Source organism: Prionailurus bengalensis, chromosome B1 (genome assembly GCF_016509475.1).
Source record: "Prionailurus bengalensis isolate Pbe53 chromosome B1, Fcat_Pben_1.1_paternal_pri, whole genome shotgun sequence".
In the NCBI taxonomy this organism is placed as follows: domain Eukaryota; kingdom Metazoa; phylum Chordata; class Mammalia; order Carnivora; family Felidae; genus Prionailurus; species Prionailurus bengalensis.
Window position 1 is genome coordinate 132,798,046 of NC_057344.1, and position 20,120 is coordinate 132,818,165.

Consider the following 20,120-nt stretch of genomic DNA (forward strand, 5'->3'; position numbering starts at 1 on the left):
CTACTGACTCAGCCACCCAGGCGCCCACCCTCCTTGTTTATTTCTAAGCCTGAGATATGATCTTTGTATTTCTTCTGACAGTGTACTTGTTCATAGGAATGAGGTTCCAGAGACTTTAGGCAGGTACATTAGAAGAAAGCTACTTTTCTAGGAATTTTTTGTGGAATAAATTAGTAAACTAACCAGTGAAAGGATTAAGTCTAAGGAGTTCTTTCATTCTCCAGTTAGGAGCCCTTAGTGCCCCTAAGTAAGTGTCCCTAAATAAGGTGAGTGTACAACAGGGAAGTCACACAACCTTTGAATCACCTGAGGGGCCTATGTTGTTCTACTTGAAGCTTGTAACAGTTCTAGGGTTCCTGTACCTATTGCGATCAGGCAGCAGAGAGAGTGAGGAGCACACATTCCTCCTCAGGTTTGTTCTGCGTTCAGTTCACATACTCACATGCTATTCTTGCTCTAACGTGGCCTCCTTGGTTTGGGTTGTGGGCTCTGGAGTGAAGCACCAACTTGGACGAGAACTTTGGTTGTTTCTGGTTTTCCTGGGAATTTTTGGTGGGGAGGGTTTAGAGTATATAATTCGAAGGCAGTAATAAACCCTAGTGATTCAGAGGAAACAGAGGCCTGGCGGGAAAGGGAGAGGGGTTCGCAGTGTAACCAACTGTCACTGCCTGTCGCAGGGATCCCCCTCCAGCAAGCGGAGAAGCCCTTTGCTGCAGCCAATTATTGAGGGCGAAACTGCTTCCTTCTTCAAGGAGATAAAGGTGAGGACCTCCCGCTGCTCACCTCGTGCTGAATCTGCATCGCTTTCCTGGCCTCCCTTCCTCTTGTGGATGCAATGAGGTCATGCTTGGGCCCTCGGTGGTGGCTTCCTTTAGTGTGCCCTCAAAATCAGTAGTGCCCAGAACCGCCTGTGATCTCTTACTGATACTGTGGTCGAGCTGATTTCCTTTATTGCATCTCATTCCCCTGCTTGTTTTGGTGTCTTATTTGTTGTTTGTTTTGTTTTTATTTTGCTTTTCGGGGATTTGGGGGGGGGGGCGGGCTCACAATATTTTTTAGTTTTGTTTTTCCTCTCTTTGGAATGGATTTTCTGTATTCCAGAATCCTTTTTAATTAACTCATTGGGTAACTTCCACAGAAATCTTATTTACTGAGTTACTAGAAAACCCAAAATCAACTGGGGCAATACATATAGCATGCAACAAAATCTATCGTTTTATAGACCGATATCTTCCTTGTCTTTGACAGCTTGCTGGCACACTTTCACCCACCCTTCCTTCTTTTTTACTTTCCCCAAACACATTTAGTCCTCGGGGCTGATTGTAAAATCTGCTCTTGATCTGGGAATATAGTACGATTGCCAGCAGTCACTGGAGTATATGCTCTGTTTTCTGCCCCCATAGTAATTATGGAGTTTATGCAGGTAATCCTTGTCTTCAGCGGCCGCTTTTGCTGGAGAGGGAGTACACTCTGTGCTCGCGGGTCTGTACATCTCTGTAGGGACCCAACTGGCCTGGACCAGGATCAGCCTCTTTCCTGGTTTTGTTTCCAGATAACTGGAACGAACTGAACTGCCTTCTACAGGGCTCTAGAGATGAAAAGTCAGATTCAGTTTTGTTTTTGTTTTTGTTTTTTTAAACCTGTGATTGTATTTTAGCAATTGTTTAAGATGGAAAGGAATGTCAAACCCAAAGCAGAAGTGAGTTTCAGGAGTTTCACTTGTCATATTTCTGTGAAAGTTCCAGGCCTGAGGTGGTCATTTATTTACTGTAGTCAGGAAAGGTTATTACAGAATATGAGGGCCTCGTTCCCATGAGGGACACCAGTTGAGAACTGCTCCATTGTCTTACCTGGTCCTCATCATTATGACAGAAGGAAGGTACCAGAAGTCACACCATCTTCTCTCTTATTTATTCTATTCCTTTTCTTACTTCTTGGGGGCCTTAATTAAATACTTCATGGACCTAATTTGAAGGTATTAGGCAATGATTGTGCTCACTATTCATATTATTTTAAATAGACCTTGTTTTATGAAAATGCTCTAAACATAAAATTTAGGCAAATATGCTATATTATATTTTAAACATTGGAGCTATTTTCTTACAATAAGATTTGATGTTGATGAAAGAAGACAAATTTTGTCTGGTAATTTCACACAAGAATGAAATCACCATCACTGAATAAATTTGGGCAGTTGTGTGTATGAAAATTAGAAATTCTCTTGGAAGCACACCACAGAACTGTTACTAGATAAAAATGTGTTCTTTAATACATCAAAAATATGACAGTTAATAATTGCCTCACTCAACAAATGGAAGATATATCAATGATGACGGTCTCCCAAATCTTCTTGTTTGGCTTAGTTTATCTTTTTCACAAGTATAATTTGGCCATGGCTCTTCTCCTGGCCCATGTGGTGGTCAGAATTTCAGATAATTTTGCAGTGCTTACATTGCTTTTGTAAATAGTGTTGTCTTTCAGTTCATTTTGTTCCAACTGGCCCAAATTATTAGCATGTGTTTGGATTGTACTAATTCTTGACAATTCTGATATAATTTAGAATTTGATATGGGTGCAGATCAGAAGATTGTATCGACGTGGTTTCCTTAAAAACCACCCCTGGTTTTAAATGGTAGGAAACCAGCTGTGTATGACAAAGAGCCAGCTCAAGTTCTGGAGCCCAACATCTTCTAGCCCAAAAATCCTAGAGATAGTCTAGTCAGTTCTCCTTCCCAACATAAGAATTTCATTTAAAAGTTATCTGACAGACTAGAGACACTATCTCTAAGAAGTGATTCCATCCTGAATCTTGAAAAGTTTACAACCATGGAGAAGTAAGGTCACTCATTCCATGGGCTAAGCTCCAATATTAGCTAAAAAGTGATTTTATAGTGTTAGTTTTATAATTATCATTATTGAAATACTAAAAAATAATAATTATGTAATGTGAAATTTCAGAATATAATAACTTTGATAGCTATAAAAATGACTTAAAATTATAATATTCTTGGTTATTATTAATGTATGACTTTCTACTTAATAGGCTTAGTGTTGCCTTCTGGAACAATATGGAACGAGCATAACTGCTTCTTCTTTGAGAGCCCTTCATGCTTTACTGTCACCTCCCCTGTCTGCTCTCACCCACAGCCTATGGAAGTTTTTTCTCCAAGTTCTTCTTCCTGTTCCTCATGTGATATGGGTCACCTCCCAGCCACCCACCGGTTCTGCTGTATACACACATACCAGTTTACCTAGAGCCCTCGGACTCACTGATACCCAGAACTGAACATTATTTTAGATATGATTTAGCCAGCAAGACAGTGGAGCAAGGACTGATCCTGATCTTTATCTGGACGGCCAGGGCCGTTCGTCCTACAATTCTATGCCTACATGACCATCAATGTATTGTGAATTCGCTGTACTCTTTCTGGGGCACGTGCATTCAGCTTCCACACTGCAGACTTTTGGGGCCAGATAACTTGTTGTCGTTGGGGGCTGGCCTCCATCCACCAGATGCCAGTCGTGCACTACTTCCACCCCCTTCCCAAAATGTCTCCAGACTTTGCCAAAGGTCCACTAGGGTCAAAGTGACCCCCAGTTGAGAACCACTGCCCACAGCCCTATCTCACTGCTGATTTATGCAGTCCCCAGCTTGCTTTTCCTTGGATTGCTTGTCATTTACGTGTCCATCTTTTATTTTCTAACCTAAATTGTACCACCTTGAATTTTTTCAATTAGTTACTTATCACACTTCTATATACCAGCCTTGTGAAACTGATTAAATCTAGACATTTTATTCCAACATATCAGATATCCCTCCCTACTTTGTATTCTCTATGCATTCTGTGAATATGCCTTTTGCATCTTTATCCAAGTGATTGATAAATACTGAGTAAGGCTGGGTCCGGCAAAGGACCTGTTATAGACTTCCCTCCAGATTCATGCCACCCTGCATCATCACCCTGCATCAATTTTCATAATCAGCTCTCCTTTCGTAGATCAGCTCACCTCATTAATTATTGAAATCCAAATATTATGCCAGTCCTGTCAATAAAGGAAAAATGGTTTTCCTAAAGGGGTCACTGTTGATCATGGATTCTTTTTCAGTCGTTCAGATGTTATCTAGTATTGATAACTTCTAGAATCTACCCAATGTGCACAAGGACCCTATGGTCTTATAATTTGAAGATCTAGGTTTATCATTTCTTTCCCCCCCCCCCCCTATGATTTTCACAGCTTTACTGAGAATAGATCTTTTCAGCTTCCTCTTTAAATGCTTTGAGTTCCCACTGTGTGCAAGACACGTTCTCACCTTTTTAAGTTCTCTTAGGGCCTTGGGATGTAATTGATTAGGCCAAAACACCTGACTTTTATTTCTTACCTTCCTTGGGCTACAAGGCTATACTCTCCTCCAGTAATTTGTATTTTTCTTTTAAAACTGAATTACTAGACTGTTTGACAGACATTAATTAAGCACCTATGATATGCAGGCATTGGCTAGGCTCTAGGAACAGCAGTGAACAGACAGGCTCAAATCCTCGCCTCAGTGGAGTTTTCTGTCCAGTAGTTCCACCTGGTCCTTCCTCATCCAGGAGAGCAGGGGATGGGGGCAGGAGGTTGATCTGCACTGCCTCTGTGCCCCATGTAGCTTGTGAGGTCCATACGTTATCTCCATTAATTCTAAAAACTACATAGGTGAGAATTGTTAACTTCCTTTCACAAAAAAAGAGAAACTTTAAAATTATTAGTTTTAAAGTCACTTTGACACTATAAATTTAAAATCTTCTTTAATAATTTCAATTTTTAAAAATTAATAATGAGGCATTTACTTCTAAGCAATCTCTAAGCAAAGAGATTGAAGATTTGACGTCACAGCAGAAGGGAATCTGAGAGAGCTACCTAGTTTTGACCAGTTTTATCTTCGTGCCTTCAGAGCAGTACTTTCATCATAGTTGTGCAATAGTCCTTTTTTTGTTTTTGTGTTTCCTGTTTATTTGTTTATTCACATTATTTCTCCTCAGAGGCAGTATTAGAAACATACCAAACTTTATGGTAAGGAAATCCACCCCTGGCAGTTTGCATACTTTGACCACCAATGGTAACTACTCCCACCTCCTGCGATTAATTTGCTGGATTGCACTGAAGTCACCTGGTTCAACTCGAACCGCCGATGTTGTACTTGCTGTTGTTCACGTATCTGTGCTCTTAACCACTTTTTAAATTTTTCAGATCTTAGGATATCCTCTTCTGGTCTGACTGTACATTTTGGCAGTAAATTACTTCTTTTAAAATCTTTCACTTAGACTGATATCATTTCATCCTTAGATTTACATAGCCTTAAATTGGCACTAAGAAGCTGTGATTTGACTTCATTGTTTTTCTAATTGCATTGCCAAGACAGACAGAGAATATCATGCTTTTCTGAGAATCTTGGATGCTAAAAAATACAGCCGCGTCCCTTGGAAGCTCCTTGAAAAAAATACTTGAGTTTATGACCCCAATGATGAGAACATAAATGGTTTGATCTTTTCAAAACTTTCTTAAAATTGTGTGCATCAAGCAACCACAAAATATGTTTTAATCTCAACTCTTAGAAAGGCTGTATTGTTTAATTTCTCAAGATGTTCATAGCTTAATAAAAAACACATTTTCTGAGGTCCACAACTAAAGGAATCCTTAATGCACTGACTGCTGGTGGTGGATTTTGTTATGTGTTATCACAGAGCTGGGGATTTTTAGATTTTTTTAACTGCAGTTGATTTACGGTATAAATTACAATGGTGGTTCCTTCATATCCTCAGTCTTGACAAGTGTTAATTGTGCCGTACACTAGTTTTTATAGTTTTATAGTTTTTCCCCCTACTGAGTGGCCGTGTTTAGTGTTTGTGTTATTTATTGTGTTCATATAGATGCTCAGTTATATATTTTATATATTGATAATGTGCATATGTGTTGCTAAATGTAGATACAGAAGAAACTATATGCTGTCTGGATAATTAAATGGTCGTTACACGATACTTACAATGAAAGAGTGCCAGGAAAAGTAACCAGATTTTTATTGGGGTTGTTTTACATCTCCAGGAAGAAGATGAGGGCTCAGAAGATGACAGCAACACAAAGCCAGACTTCACAGTCACTCTGAAAACCGATTTCAGTGCACGTTGCTTCCTGGACCAATTTGAAGATGATGCTGATGGGTTTATTTCCCCAATGGATGATAAAATACCATCAAAATGCAGCCAAGACACCGGGCTTTCAAACCTCCATGCTGCTTCAATGTATGTATGTCATTTTGATGGTGGTGTTGAAATGTGTTGATGAGAATACCATTTTTAAATATTTTAGCCTTTGTATTTAAATAAGTTGTCCTGGGGTACATCTGTGTAAATAGAATGGTGAGTTGTTTTCTTTTACTTCCAGCTCAGCATTTGTATTATTCTCCATTGCACGTTATTTGAGACAGCATGCAAGATCTTACTTCAACAATCGGGGCTCTAGAATGGCACTCTGTGGTTCTGTGTTTTTCAACTCATCATTTAACATGTACCAAGCACAGATCTTTCTTTCAAAACAAAATGTGATAAAGTGCCATGGGCACTAAGACTTCATAAGTAGCGGGAGCTTTGCGGGAGTCTGGGGAGCTCTATCTGGTTCAGGGGATAGGAAACCGCCATTTCTGCTGACCCTCAGCTCCCTTAACAGATTTTGCATTTCCATGCTTCCCCCCACTTCTCCACAACCCCTGTCAAATTGCACATTCATTATATCTATAACAATTCCAATTTAACCCAATTTTCTTGAAATTTTTCTGTCTCTCTCAGACCGGAACTCTTAGAACATCTTCAGGAAATGAGAGAACAAAAGAAAAGGATTCGAAAGAAACTTCGTGATTTTGAAGACAATTTTTTCAGACAAAATGGAAGGTAGTGCATGCTTCCTTTCCCCTCACTTCTCCCCCTCCACACACACATCCCTCTTTTGCTCCTGTCAGATTTATGCAGTGCTCCAAAGGTGGGAAGCCCTCTGCCTCTTCTCTGTAACCTAGTCCCTTGGTTTGCGCCCAGGACCCCTGGCAGTTTACGGTGAGATGGTGAGGTTTGTATGATCCTTCAGCAAGAAATGCTCCTTGAATAGTATCCAAGACTGATGTAAATTCAGCTAACATCTATAAAACCTGTCACATCAAATTCTAATCTAAAAAGAGCAGCTTGAAGCTAAGTTTCCAGTTGACAGCACTGGTTTTTGGTTTGGGTTTGGTTTTGTCTTCATAAACTAGAAGGAGAAATAAGGAAAGGGCAATTCTAAACCTTGGTGTTTTTAGGCTTATTTTAAAAGCAAAGGTGATTGTTGTCAGGTTTGAATGAAAAATAGACAAGAAGCTGTAAGTCCCTGAGACTGACAGTATGCCTTTCTCTGGTGAGTTTCAAGACATGTTATAATCAGCCTTGTAGAGCATTGTGCTAAGGAATAGCATCCCCTGTTTGCTAGTGACCACAGACAGCTCTTACTCAGGTCACAGCCTGAGACTGGGAAGGACAGGGAATGGATTTATTTGCCTCTCTTACATGGAAGTTCAGTTTTAACATTTTAAAATGATTTTATTTTAATCCAAAGTATTTAAGCAATATAAATATAGTTTCCCTTTAAAAGATCCCCTTTCATCCTTCTCAAAAGTGTTTGGAAATAAAAGCACTGTAAACATCAATTTTGGCATTTAAAATGTATTCCAGGTCATTTCAGTTTATCATATAAATTTTGTATTTTTAGCGTCCCTGATTTGGATCTATGAATTTTTATACATAAATACTTGTTTTTCTTTCTCCATGCATTGTATGATATTTAGAAAACATAGACAAGCAGACAAAAGAAATAATATGCAAAATAATAACTGATGATAAACCAGAATTAATGTTTTTTCCATTCTTCTTTCTGAACATATTTTTGGTTTGTCTGTTTATCTTTTTTCCATGTAATTATAGTCACTTTATGCAGATATCCTGTTGAGGAGCTATATAAAATTATGTAAACTTCACAGGTTTTAAGCAAGTATAGTTAATGGGAATTTATAATAATCATACAAGTTTTTATGTATGTATGTATGTAATTTCTACACCCAGTGTTGGGCTCAAACTCATGACCCTGAGACTGAGACCCCCCATGCTCTTCCAACTGAGCCAGCCAGGTGCATTATCATACAGGTTTAAAACTCTGACTTCAGATATCATTAAATCTGGTCCCATTATTTCATATCTGAGGACAGTGAAGCCCCTCAAAGAGCAGGGCGAAGTCAACTCTTAGATGGCTATTCCTTTCATTGCCTTCTGAGAAGCCATCTAGAGCCCTTTTCTTGAACATGGCAGGGCATGAATCAATGAACTTTCAGTTCATTGAGCAAAATTATATAAGCCCCATGCTATCTTTCTTATATTTTTTTTTAATTTTTTTTTTTTGAGACAGTGCAAGAGGGAGGCGGGGAGCAGAGAGAGAGGGAAAAAGAGAATCTTAAGCAGGCTCCGCACAGAGCCTTATGTGGTGCTCAAACTCACAAACCTTGAGATCATGACCTGAGCCGAAACCAAGAATCAGTCGCTCAACCGACTGAGCCACCCAGGCGTCCCTGTTTTTCTCTTTAAGAAGAAAAGGAAGCCTGGTATTTGAATGTTTGACATGTGCATTTCAAAGTGAAATTAGAAGCAGCTGGGCTGTATTGCTCAGTGGTTGAGAATGTAGATGGCAGCACTATTTCATCAAGCTCTGGTGAGGGTTATATTAGATCATGGACACAGGGTACTTAGCACAGTTCCTGGCCTACAATAAGCTCTCAGTTAGTACTTACACATATAAAAGGTATGCATATAAGATTCCTAGTAAACTGTAAAGCTTTATTAGTATTATGTGATCCAATTGCTGAATTCCAAGACTAATTTTATAATCAGGATATTAACTCTGTGTTTTTAAACCTGTAAATTATGGGTATCCCAGTTGGTAATTAGAAACTTAATAGTTCGTTAGATGAAATCTATAAAAGTGAAAAGACATTTAAGTATAAATAAAGGATTTCAGTCTACAGAGACTCTTAATGCAAATTCATACACCAACATCAGAGAGAAAACATTTCTCGGTTTTTAGTCCTTCATATCATTCTGCAAGATGCCAGATTAACTACAAAAACTCAGTTGCACGGTGCCTTCTGGGGGAAGCTGTCTTTCGCTGATTGTCTAAGCCCAGCATCAGTCTTGATACCAAGTGACACTTGGGAACACCGATTCTACAGGTTGATAACTGCAGAGTTTCTACATGATGATAATTCACCTGATAAGCAATATCATCTAAACGATCCTCAGCCCCCTTTCCTTTTGTTTCCGTTAGAAGTGTCCAGAAGGAAGACCGCACTCCTATGGCTGAAGAATACAATGAATATAAGCACATAAAGGCAAAATTAAGGCTCTTGGAGGTGCTCATCAGCAAGAGAGACACTGATTCCAAGTCCATGTAAGGGGCACAGCCCCAGCCGGCACTAAGGGGGCTGAAGGTGCAGGCTGGACTTGCTACCCGCCTCCCCTGGTAAATAACATCTCTGCAAAACCCGGAAGGCAGCGTGGGAGCTGGACCTCAGAGCACACAGCCCTACTGCCTCCGGGCCTTTGGGATCAGCTCCAGCTTCCATCGCCTGCCTTAGAAGCTGTCTGCATGGGAGAGGGTAACTTGCTCCGACTTAAGACTTTTGCAAGGAACAGTCAAGATCCCACGGGTGCACGTGGATACTGCAGGGGAAGGTTTACTAACGTTGGCCGTGCTGAATCACTACGTTGAGACACGCTCATCTACAGAGAATATACACTATTCTTCCCTGGATAACTGAGAAACAGGAGACCATTCTCTGTCTAACTGTGATGAAAACAAGCTCAGGACTTCCCTCTAGAGAACGAACTCGCTGTGCAGGTCCATGTTCTCTTTCCCAGGAAAGTGGGAACACGTGCTGGAGCCCTGCTTGCTGCCTCGGCCATTCTCGTGACCTTTCCACAGAGCTGCACCTTTCCCCACCCGTGTGGATCATGTCCCCTTCAGTTCTCAGGAAGACGGAAGCCGTACCTGCCCAAAATGGCAGTGCAGTCATCTATTTGATGATGTGTTTCTTCAAGACTCCCTCAGCTGGCGAAGCATTTTGTTTCCTGACTAGGACTGGATCATCTGCAGAGGATGAAGGGAATGTGGCTATATTAATGTTGATTTTTAATTCAGGCAACAGGGTGAAGAGCCTGGAAAATTCTTTCCTGAACATGGATTGCACTTATCAGTCTCAGATTTTAACACCAAACACTGAGCAAGGCCAGCATGCTATGACATCCTGTTTGGGGCTTGGTTTCCTTTGACTCTTACCAAACATAAAAGATCTTGCTTACTTCTTAGCTTAAGTGTTGAGGATCATGAGAGAAAGAAAGAGCGAGCCTGTGTTCTAAACCTTCTGAGTACTTACCAGAGTTTAATTTTTTTTTTTTAAGTAAACCTGCACTAAAATCCCCTGAGGGGTAAATGTAGCCCTCAGAACTCAGCCGAAGGCAGAATCTAAATCACACTATTTTCAAGATCATGTACGTATAAAGAGGAAAATAAGGGTGTGTGGTCACTTATGATTATAATTTTTTTCAAAGACTGTGTCACAAAGCTGTCTATATTAGACATTTGGGGAAGACCAGGGAATTTAAAGCACCAAACCATTCATCTCTCGCTGTGCTGATGTCACCTTGTGATTTGTTGTTCCTTTTTAACCTTCTGCATCTGCACTGAGGAAAGTGAATTCTGTTTCTGCCTGTCCATCTGAGGCCCACCTTTGTGCTTTGTGAGGTTGAGGTCAAGTGTCTGCACACCAGCCACTGGTTGCCAAGAGAAGGCACTTCAGCAGGCTCTGCCTTTTAAAGATCAAGTCGCAGGATGAACAGGAGAGCAAGGCTGCCCTCCTCTGTTTTGAGAGTTGCTTTCTTAAAGGGTACCATTTTGTTTTGTTGATAATAAGAAGAAAATAAAGAGAAGGCTAAACTCTATACAGACCGGTTGTCAGTTTCGAAACGGGCTCTTGAGAAACTGGTCAGATTGGATTTATAGCAGTGTTTTCCATTGCTGAGGTGAGGTAGAAGGTGTCAGTTGAAAATCGTTTTAAGTCGGGAGTGGGGAAAAAGAATATCTTTAAGTTTGCTCGTAACAATAATCATATAGAGAAGCATGAGCTGTGTTTGGAAGTGCCCTGTTTTAATCCACACATTTAAAGACGGTACATATTCCTACAAATTTAAATGTACATGAATATATAGTTTGGTATTCTTTGCTCTACTGTTTACATTACAGATCACTATAATTTCAAGGAGTTATATTATAAATAAAATTAAGCACTTTAGGATGTTTTCTATTTTTGAAATCTGAACATGAATCATTCACATGACCAAAAATCGTATTTTTTAAGGAAATACATGTCTAGTGTGTCCTTTTTAAGTAATTATTCTCTTAAATAAGCTATAATATAAATCAAATCATTACCAGTTAACCTTTAAAGCACATCTGTTGAAGAGTATTGTTTTGAAAATACTAATATGCTACACACAGAATTTTAAAAGAAAAATGCTATATAAATGAGAAGCTACTAAATGTTTGAAATCTGTTGTTTCTGCCAAAGGTAAATTAAGTAAAAGACTTATCCAGGACTCCCCATTCAAATTTGTATGATGAATAAAAGAAAACACCAAGTAACAGTCAAATAAATTGTGCATGGAATGTTGTGTTTTCCTTCGTAATTTCTCATCTGTATACTTCCTAGAATGGCGCCCACATTAAAGGCGGAAAAGCCCTGTTTACACAAGACCCTATTTGAAGACCTGGCGGTGGGTTTTGGCTCTGCCAGAAAGGCTGAGGCAAATTTGTTTCCACAGCAACCATTTCTGCAGCCCAGGGTCTCATGGCCCTAGAGGCAGTGTCTTAATTGGCTTCACACAGAATACTCTGGACTGGGTTTTTTTCCTGTGCTCTCTTGGGAATGTGTGTGTGTTTATTAGCACATGCCAACAAAACAAATGTCGAGGGTTATTTAATAGCAATGATAAGTAAAGGTAAAGCGTGAATAAACTTGACGGTATGATTGTAAGAATGAGAAATAGCAGAGGCTTGTAATTTTCACACACGCATTTGCTTCTTATCGTGTTCAGTCTGGAGTAAACATTGAAATAGATGTTTATATTCAGTACTGTATCATGACTGCGTTTCATCTCTGCATCATTTAGTTCAAATCTCACTTTGCAGACATGTTTGTGCAGGGTTTAGGATCAGGGCCTGCTGAGTTTTTCAGACAGCATGTTTGTCTTAAACTGGTAGAAGAAAGCTCACACAATCTCAGTGATCTCCCAATTCAGGGGAAATTTCCATCGAAGACCAAACCAAATTTCAAGCTGGGGAACTAATTTTTTTGAATTGCTAGCTATAAGAACGCATTGAGAGCTAAAAATTAGATTTCTTCCCTTTCGTTGACAGTTTGAAATCTAAAGGTTATTATTTATTGCCTAGGCAGGACTCAGCCACATCTCTGTTTGTGACATTGGTGTCATTTTTGCGTTGTCTCATTCTGATGCAATTCTTGCGTGGTGGCTGAAGAGGCTCTTGCAGGGTGTGCCTGCTCCCAGGTGTAGCATTTCTGGACAAATGCCGCAGGGCTGTGCTTGAAGCATAAATGTTGCACTGAGATGTCCTGAGGCCAGCAGTCTTGGAGCCCCTGGGGGCTGAGCATTTGTTAATGTGGTTGAGCTTAGAATTCCTAATACGCCGAATATTTAGGTTTATACAAGGGGCAGTCGTGGTGCCAATTAGGTTGGTTCTTTCTGGAACTTCTTAGTTCCCAGCAGACAGAATTGGGCCCAGTATCCAGAAATGATCAGATTTACAAGGTAAATCAAATTTCAGTTGGTTGATGAACTTTTTAAGAGATTCTTAATCTGATAATGAAGATACCGCTTTTCTTAACAGTAACACCTTACTACTTTTGATGGTATATTTGTATTTGAGTACCATAAACTGTTAACCGCTTTATGAAAAGTTGGTTGTAGTCTAAATTCTGTTTTGATTTCAAGAAGAATCTTCCTGACACACTGCTTCCTGGATTTTTTTTTCCCCACCCCTAGGTGGAGAGAGGTGGTTTCTGCCTCATGATCAACATCTCCTTGATGTTCTTTTCAGTATCCACTTGGTTACGTCGACAGGGGGAGACAAAACTGTACTCAGATGTGAAGCAGTGTTTCTTCTGAAGCACATTGTGTGTGGCAGAACTCAGTGTGCTTTGTTTTCTTTTATTCCCTTCTTTTATGTTTTCTCCACTTGACCCTCAAAATGTACTCGAGAGTACATTTTGATGTAAGACTAGCTAAACATATTTTCGAGTGTTCATTCAAATTGTGCACACTCACACCTTGCATGGTGGCCAACCTGGCACGCTCCAAACAAGAATGATCTATATGTCGGGCACTGCACTGGGGCACTGGCCATTTTGCAGAATCCAGAGTGTGCCCCTGTGGGTGCCTGCCTTCTTCTACCATGATCCTTCATAATAGATGTACATAGGCTGGGGTCAATTACCGATGTACACAAAAATGTTTGTGAAATTAAATCTGTACACCTACAAGTTCATGTGGCTGGGAAGCTGCAGTTATGTCTCTAGAGACTCTCATTTTGCCTGGAACCCAGCCTGTTGTGGTCATGCTCGCGTCTTGAGAAATGGGTTTGGCAGGTCTCTTTCTCAGTCTGAAAGCACCTATACATACGGTCATGCAAATCTCCAAGAGTAGATGCAATTTTAGTTACTAATATGGGCCCAGAACAATGTTTACACGACATATAAGCAGGAAGTATTTGAAATTACAGTTGTCCTTTTTTAAAATGTAAACTGAATGAAAAACGTTATGTACATTTTTGTACATGACTGTATTTTGTGTAAACTTAAATAAAATATTTTTAACTGTGAATGTTCTGAGATTTTTGACAAAATCAGGAGTGTATGACAGCTGCCTGTGTGGTCTGACCTTAAGGTAAGGAATCACTTCTGTTCCCTGAACTCCCCAGAAGCTTCGTGAGGATTAAGCTTTTGTTATTCTGTTTCCAGGGAGGTCACTGGAACGTGAAGCAAACTCATTACAAATTAGGCATGCCCGTGGTTCTAGGTAAAAAAAAATGGGCTTTTGCTCTGTGCTCTATTCATGGAAGGGCCTGAAGGGGCAGAAGTGAAGGCATTAAGCTAAAAAAACGTGTTTAATTAAGTATCTTTGCAAAGTCAATGAGGCCATTATAGTAAATTCGTTAGCTACTTATTATTCTGACGCTAATAAGGCCAGCAGAATACTGTGACTCGGAGGAAAAGGTGCATTTCAGTTTGAAGTGAGCATCTTGCCCCGTGCATCAGCTGCCACAAACCAGGCACTGCCTCAGGAGCACCTTGAACAGCCTCCAGAGTTGGGGGGCACAGCTAAGAACACACCCCTGTGATGGTTAGGCACGCGGGTATTCTTTAAACCACATGTGTTACATGGGCTCTACATGCCAAAAGTGAACATTAAAAATATAAAGCCTGGGGCGCCTGGGTGGTGGCTCAGTCAGTTAAGCGTCTGACTTCAGCTCAGGTCACGATCTCACAGTTCGTGGGTTCAAGCCCTGCGTTGGGCTCTGTGCTTGACAGCTCAGCGCCTGGAGCCTGCTTCAGATTCCGTGTCTCCCTCTTTCTGCCCCTCCCCCACTCACACTCTGTCAAAAATAAATATTGAATATATATATATATATATATGTATGTATGTGTGTATCACACGCACACACATATGTATAGCCTGAAATTTAAAGGAAAAAAAAAAAAAGGCTTTGAGTACTGCCCAGGATTCCAACAGATATGTCTTCTGACCAAGAAAGACACAGAACCTCTAAAGATGGTGCGATTTAATGCCATTTTGCCAAAACTCCGGCTTACCCTGAGTAATTTAACTTTTGAAACGCTGGGTCCAAAGTAACAACATCTAGAAGGAACTGGCACGCAGCATTTCGTGATGCCTCCATTTTCTTAAATCATATTTTCGCGTTGCCCCTGTGAGGGACCAGGACGCGATGCTGGCCTCAAGTACATCAGGCTCTGCAGCTGGCTGGCAGAGCGAGGTGGTTCTTGGAAGCCCTCCCCCTCCCATCCCCAGAGCAGATGTGTCCTGCCCTGTACGTTTGCAATGTTGGTACCGCCTGAATGGTAATTTCAGAAGGGGACCTACGCACAGTGGGGAGAGGCGGTCCCTTTCGGTTCTAGAGTTCTTACCTCTTCTAGAAATAGATTCTGAATCTTGTAAACCAAAACATATTCTAGTTATCCCTAAACTGGGTCAGCTTATCGAGGCAACACATACACACGCAGGAGAACTTCACATTCAGTAAAAGGCAAAAGGCAAAATTCCCAAATGTATGTTCAGAATCCTGGCTGGCAGGCAGACAAATGAGGTTTGGCAGGAACTGGGGTTGTTGACAGCTTGGTTCTCACTTGTCCCCTCCGTCAACAAGGCTTCTACCACAGGGTGGCTCCGTGTTGTGCAGCATCTGCTCAGGAACTGTGGCCCAGTGCAAAACGCAAGGAAGGATGGAGTCTCTCAGACCCCTTGGACCTCCATGTCTCCCTTGTGCCCGTGTATGTATAAAGCGTAGGTGATTGTGAATTCTGAAACCCATCACCTTAGAGTGATGCTGGAATTTTTCTTTAATTTCTCAAAAGCAATTCAAAGATGCTCTGAAATCCTTGTCATGCTTCTGTGGGGTAGCTTTGAGTACTCTCAGTAAGATATTTTGAGACATTGTGATTTTTCTGTCATTGTTACTTTTAAAGAAATTAAAATTACTAGACAAGATTCAGTAGAGGGGAGGGAAGGGAGAGAAAGTGTGAAGGATATACTTACTGCTCTCTGGCAGCAGAGAGCAGTGCCTCTCAAACTTGAACGTGCATGTGAGTTTCTAGGGGTCTTGTGGTACAGTAGCCCCCGGGCGGGTGGGAAGGTGCACTGACATCCTGCATTTCCAGCAGGCTTCCAGATGCTGCCATGCTGCTGGTCCAGAGATCCCACTGTAAGTAGAGGGTGTGGACTGCATCCTGGGCATTTGTGGAAATGAGCAGCTCCAACAACCTAAAGTTAACAGAGACCAGCACAAGTGACAAGACGAGCAGAGACCAAAGACTGCTTGATGCTTAAGGCCCAGTCTGCACACTGACAGCCTAGCTTTACGATCTGAGTACATTGCCCACTCTCCGTGTCTCTGTGTTTTTATCTGAAAAATGGGAAAAACCATAGTAGTTAATGGGGTCATTATGGGAATTTACGTGGATGAACATAAAGTAAGCACAACAATAAATCTTCACTAAAAAATGGTGGTGGGTTATTATTATTATCAGCATTGAGACAAAGATTCTTTCTTTGCTGAATTCCAACAAGATGTTGAGATTTGTATGATTTGTATTTCCCACACATCACTCTCCTCACCTTCTGATTCCTTGTTTGTAGTAAGTCATAAACAGAATGTACCTCCAGCACTTTAAACACAAATTCATGGGGCACCTGGGTGGCTCAGTCGCTTGAGTGTCCAAGTTCGACTCAGGTCATGATCTCGCAGTCTGTGAGTTCAAGCCCTGTGTTGGGCTCTGTGCTGATGGTTCAGAGCCTGGAGCCTGCTTTGGATTCTGTGTCTCTCCCTCTCTCTGTTCCTCCCCACTGGCTTGCTCGCTCGCTCTCTCTCTCAAAAATAAAGGTTAAAAAATTTTTTTTAATTAAAAAAAATACAAATTCATGCTAACAGGGTAAGCAAGATTTTAGGGGAACACTGACCCATTCTCTTGAGGAAAATAAAATTGTGACTTGATATTTTCAAGAAAGTTGCATCAAAACCTCTGTGTGGCTTTCTCAGAAAGATCTATGCTTGTTAAACTCCTTCCCTCACAGAGCAGGGCAAACTCCTCTGATTCTGCTCCCCAGAACACGTTGGGAGGTCCAATCCCGCTCACACACATAAAAGGAATTTACTGTGTGAGACGGCAGTTGAGACCAATGTGGGAATGCCTGAGCTCTGTGAAGGAACAGAATAACCTTTGAACTGATTCTAGGTCACTTAGTGTCCTGAAATTTCTGTCTCAGGGTGTATTTTTAAACAACTAAAACCGAAGCATACCCCAGGGAGGAGAGCTGCTTGGATTGTGGCATGCTATTTTTTTTTTAATTTGCAAGAGAGAGTGGGGGAGGGGCAGGGAGAGAGAAAGAGAATCCTAAGCAGGCTCTGTGTTGTCAGCACAGAGCCCGATGTGGGGCTTGATCTCAGAAACTATGAGATCATGACCTCAGCCAAAATCAAGAGTCAGAAGCTCAACCTACTGAGCCACCCAGGCACCCCGGATTATGGCACGCTCTTAACCAGTGTAGTAAATGTTACCAAACCCGGGGTCCCCCCCACTCCCTCACCAGCCCCAGAGGAACAAACTGAAGGTGCCACTGCTCAGTAGCATAACAGGCTTTGGGTACAAATGATTTTAGTGTCTCATTGAATAAAGCCCTGCCCCACGTTACCTCAGAAATGTAGAAACTCCAAACAGTCTGCCAGTGATGTGAACTTGAGAGTCCTTTAGCCTGCTACACAAACGTGAGCTCCTGAAAATGCCCAGGCATGAAGGACCAGGAAACCCATTTTTAACAAGAAGCCTTTGGAAGCAACAGGTTGGTCCTGCTAGGACCATGAGCCAGTACCTAGCTGGCACTTCCTTTTCACCTTCACTTTCAATAGCTCTAGCCTCTTATGATACCATGGGGAATGGGGTTATTTCCAAATCTGCTCTTGGGCTTCCTTCTCTCCTAATCCTAAAGAAAAGGTGACCATGGAAGACTAATCTAGTTTAAGGTTTGCCTTCACCTGAGGATGTGTGTGTGTGTGTGTGTGTGTGTGTGTGTGTGTGTGAATTCTTATTTAAATTTCTCAGTTCAACACCAATGGGAGCTGAATCAGTAATTACCAGAGAGTGTGTATCCAACTCCCCTGGGATTAGGCCCAGGAAAATCCGCTTTTAAAAGATCTGAAGACCATGTGATTATGCACCCTGCCAAGCATCCAGTCACTCTTGGAAGAAAGGGGGAAAAAGAGCTCACATCTGAACTAATTTTCTCCATGCTACACATAACTCAGGAGCACATAATCCATTACTTTTGGAAGGACACAAAGCACCCAAGCTTGGATTAGCTAATCAGTGGGAAGGGCTGTTATTACTACAGATCCAAAGAGTCTGCCCACAACTGAGTAGACACCTCTGCCAGCACCTGTTCTGTTGCATGTCCTGGTTTCCAGAAGCCTGAACCCGAGCTGCCCTACCTGCATTTGAGCCAGTCTGGGTTAGCACCCCAAAGCAGAAAGTCAAGGAGACCAACATTTTCCACACTCTCCACAGGGCTCTGCTCTATGAAGTTAACTAATCCTTCACCAAAAGGGTTTGAAAGGCATGGTGGTAGCTTCTATGTCACTTCCAACTGGAAAACTCCCTTGATATGCACAAGAGAATTTATTTTCACCTTTCCTAAAACACGGAACGTATTCTCTTCCTCTTCTGCCTTACTACAAGCTGCTCCTCTACTCTTTGAGATCCTGATCCCCATTTTACGGCTGTAGGCAGAGCCCACAATGGCTCCTAGCAATGCTCCACAAAGGAATCTCTTAAAAATGGACAGTCACAAACCAGAAGATTCCTAACTCAAGCAACGTTACGTACTAACAAAGCTAAGGTTATCAAAGGCAACGTGGCCATCATGTTCTTCGATATTTTAGAGACTTAACAACTGGGTTAAAATCTGCTTGGTTCCATTTTTAGGAAGCAAACAAAACTGGAGACAGGCAACACTTACATTTCTTTTTAAGAAGAAATGATAAAATTACTTTTTCTCCTATGCTTGACCCTAACATAAGATATTCTGTTCATTTAGTTTCACCTCAAATCTCTTTTGGTATTCTGTTGTATGCCCTCTCTTCATTCCACCTTTATTTCTATCATCTGGTTAATTACGATTTGACTTATATTTTATTTACTTATATTCAGTTTTATTGAGATATGATTGAACATATAACACTTTACAAGTTTGGGTATACAACAGGTTGATTTGATATATATTGTAAAATACCACCAAAGCATTAACTAATGACTCCATCATGTTACATAATTACTTCTTTTGCATAGTTTGAACATTTAAGATCTACTCTCTCAGCAACTTTTCGGTATACAATACAGTATTTTTTTTAAATTTTTTTTTCAACGTTTATTTATTTTTGGGACAGAGAGAGACAGAGCATGAATGGGGGAGGGGCAGAAAGAGAGGGAGACACAGAATCGGAAACAGGCTCCAGGCTCTGAGCCATCAGCCCAGAGCCTGACGCGGGGCTCGAACTCATGGACCGCGAGATCGTGACCTGGCTGAAGTCGGACACTTAACCGACTGCGCCACCCAGGCGCCCCTACAATACAGTATTATTAACTAAAATTACCATGCTGTTCATTTGATCCCCAGAATCTATTCATCTTGTAACTGGAAGTTTGTACCGTTTGACCAACATCTCCCCATTTCCTCCCCCACAGTCCATGGTAACCACCATTCTACTCTCTGTTTCTATGAGTTTGGCTTTTTAGATTAAACATATAACTGATACCATATAGCATTTGTCTTCATCTGACTTATTTCACTTAGCATAATGCTATCAAGGTCCTTGCATGTTGTTGAAATAGCAGGATTTCCTTCTTTTTCATAGCTGAATAATCCATTGTATATATGTATATACACATCTTTATCCGCTGACAGACGCGTTGTTTCCATATGTTGGCTATTATGAATAATGCTGGAATGAACATGGGAGTGCAGATATCTCTTCAAGATCCTGTTTTAATTTCCTTTGGATATATACTCTGAAATGGGATTGCCTCTGCCCATTTTTTAATCAGATTGTTTGGTATTTTTGTTATTAAGTTGTACGATTTCCTTTCTTTGGATATTAACCCCTTTACAGACATATGATTTGCAAATATTTTCTCCCATTCTGTAAGTTGCCTTTTTATT

The 20,120-nt window shown here is 41.0% G+C and overlaps 1 protein-coding gene across 1 annotated transcript in view; it reads left to right on the forward strand.

The window, feature by feature from the left end:
• FAM13A (family with sequence similarity 13 member A) overlaps nt 1-13,997 on the forward strand; it is a 341,975-nt gene extending 327,978 nt beyond the window's left edge. The window contains 4 exon segments of the mRNA XM_043572193.1: nt 678-761; nt 6,082-6,278; nt 6,822-6,923; nt 9,370-13,997. Coding sequence (XP_043428128.1) covers nt 678-761; nt 6,082-6,278; nt 6,822-6,923; nt 9,370-9,496 — 510 coding nt within the window. The 3' untranslated portion in view covers nt 9,497-13,997.
• The last annotated feature ends 6,123 nt before the right edge of the window (nt 13,998-20,120 follow it).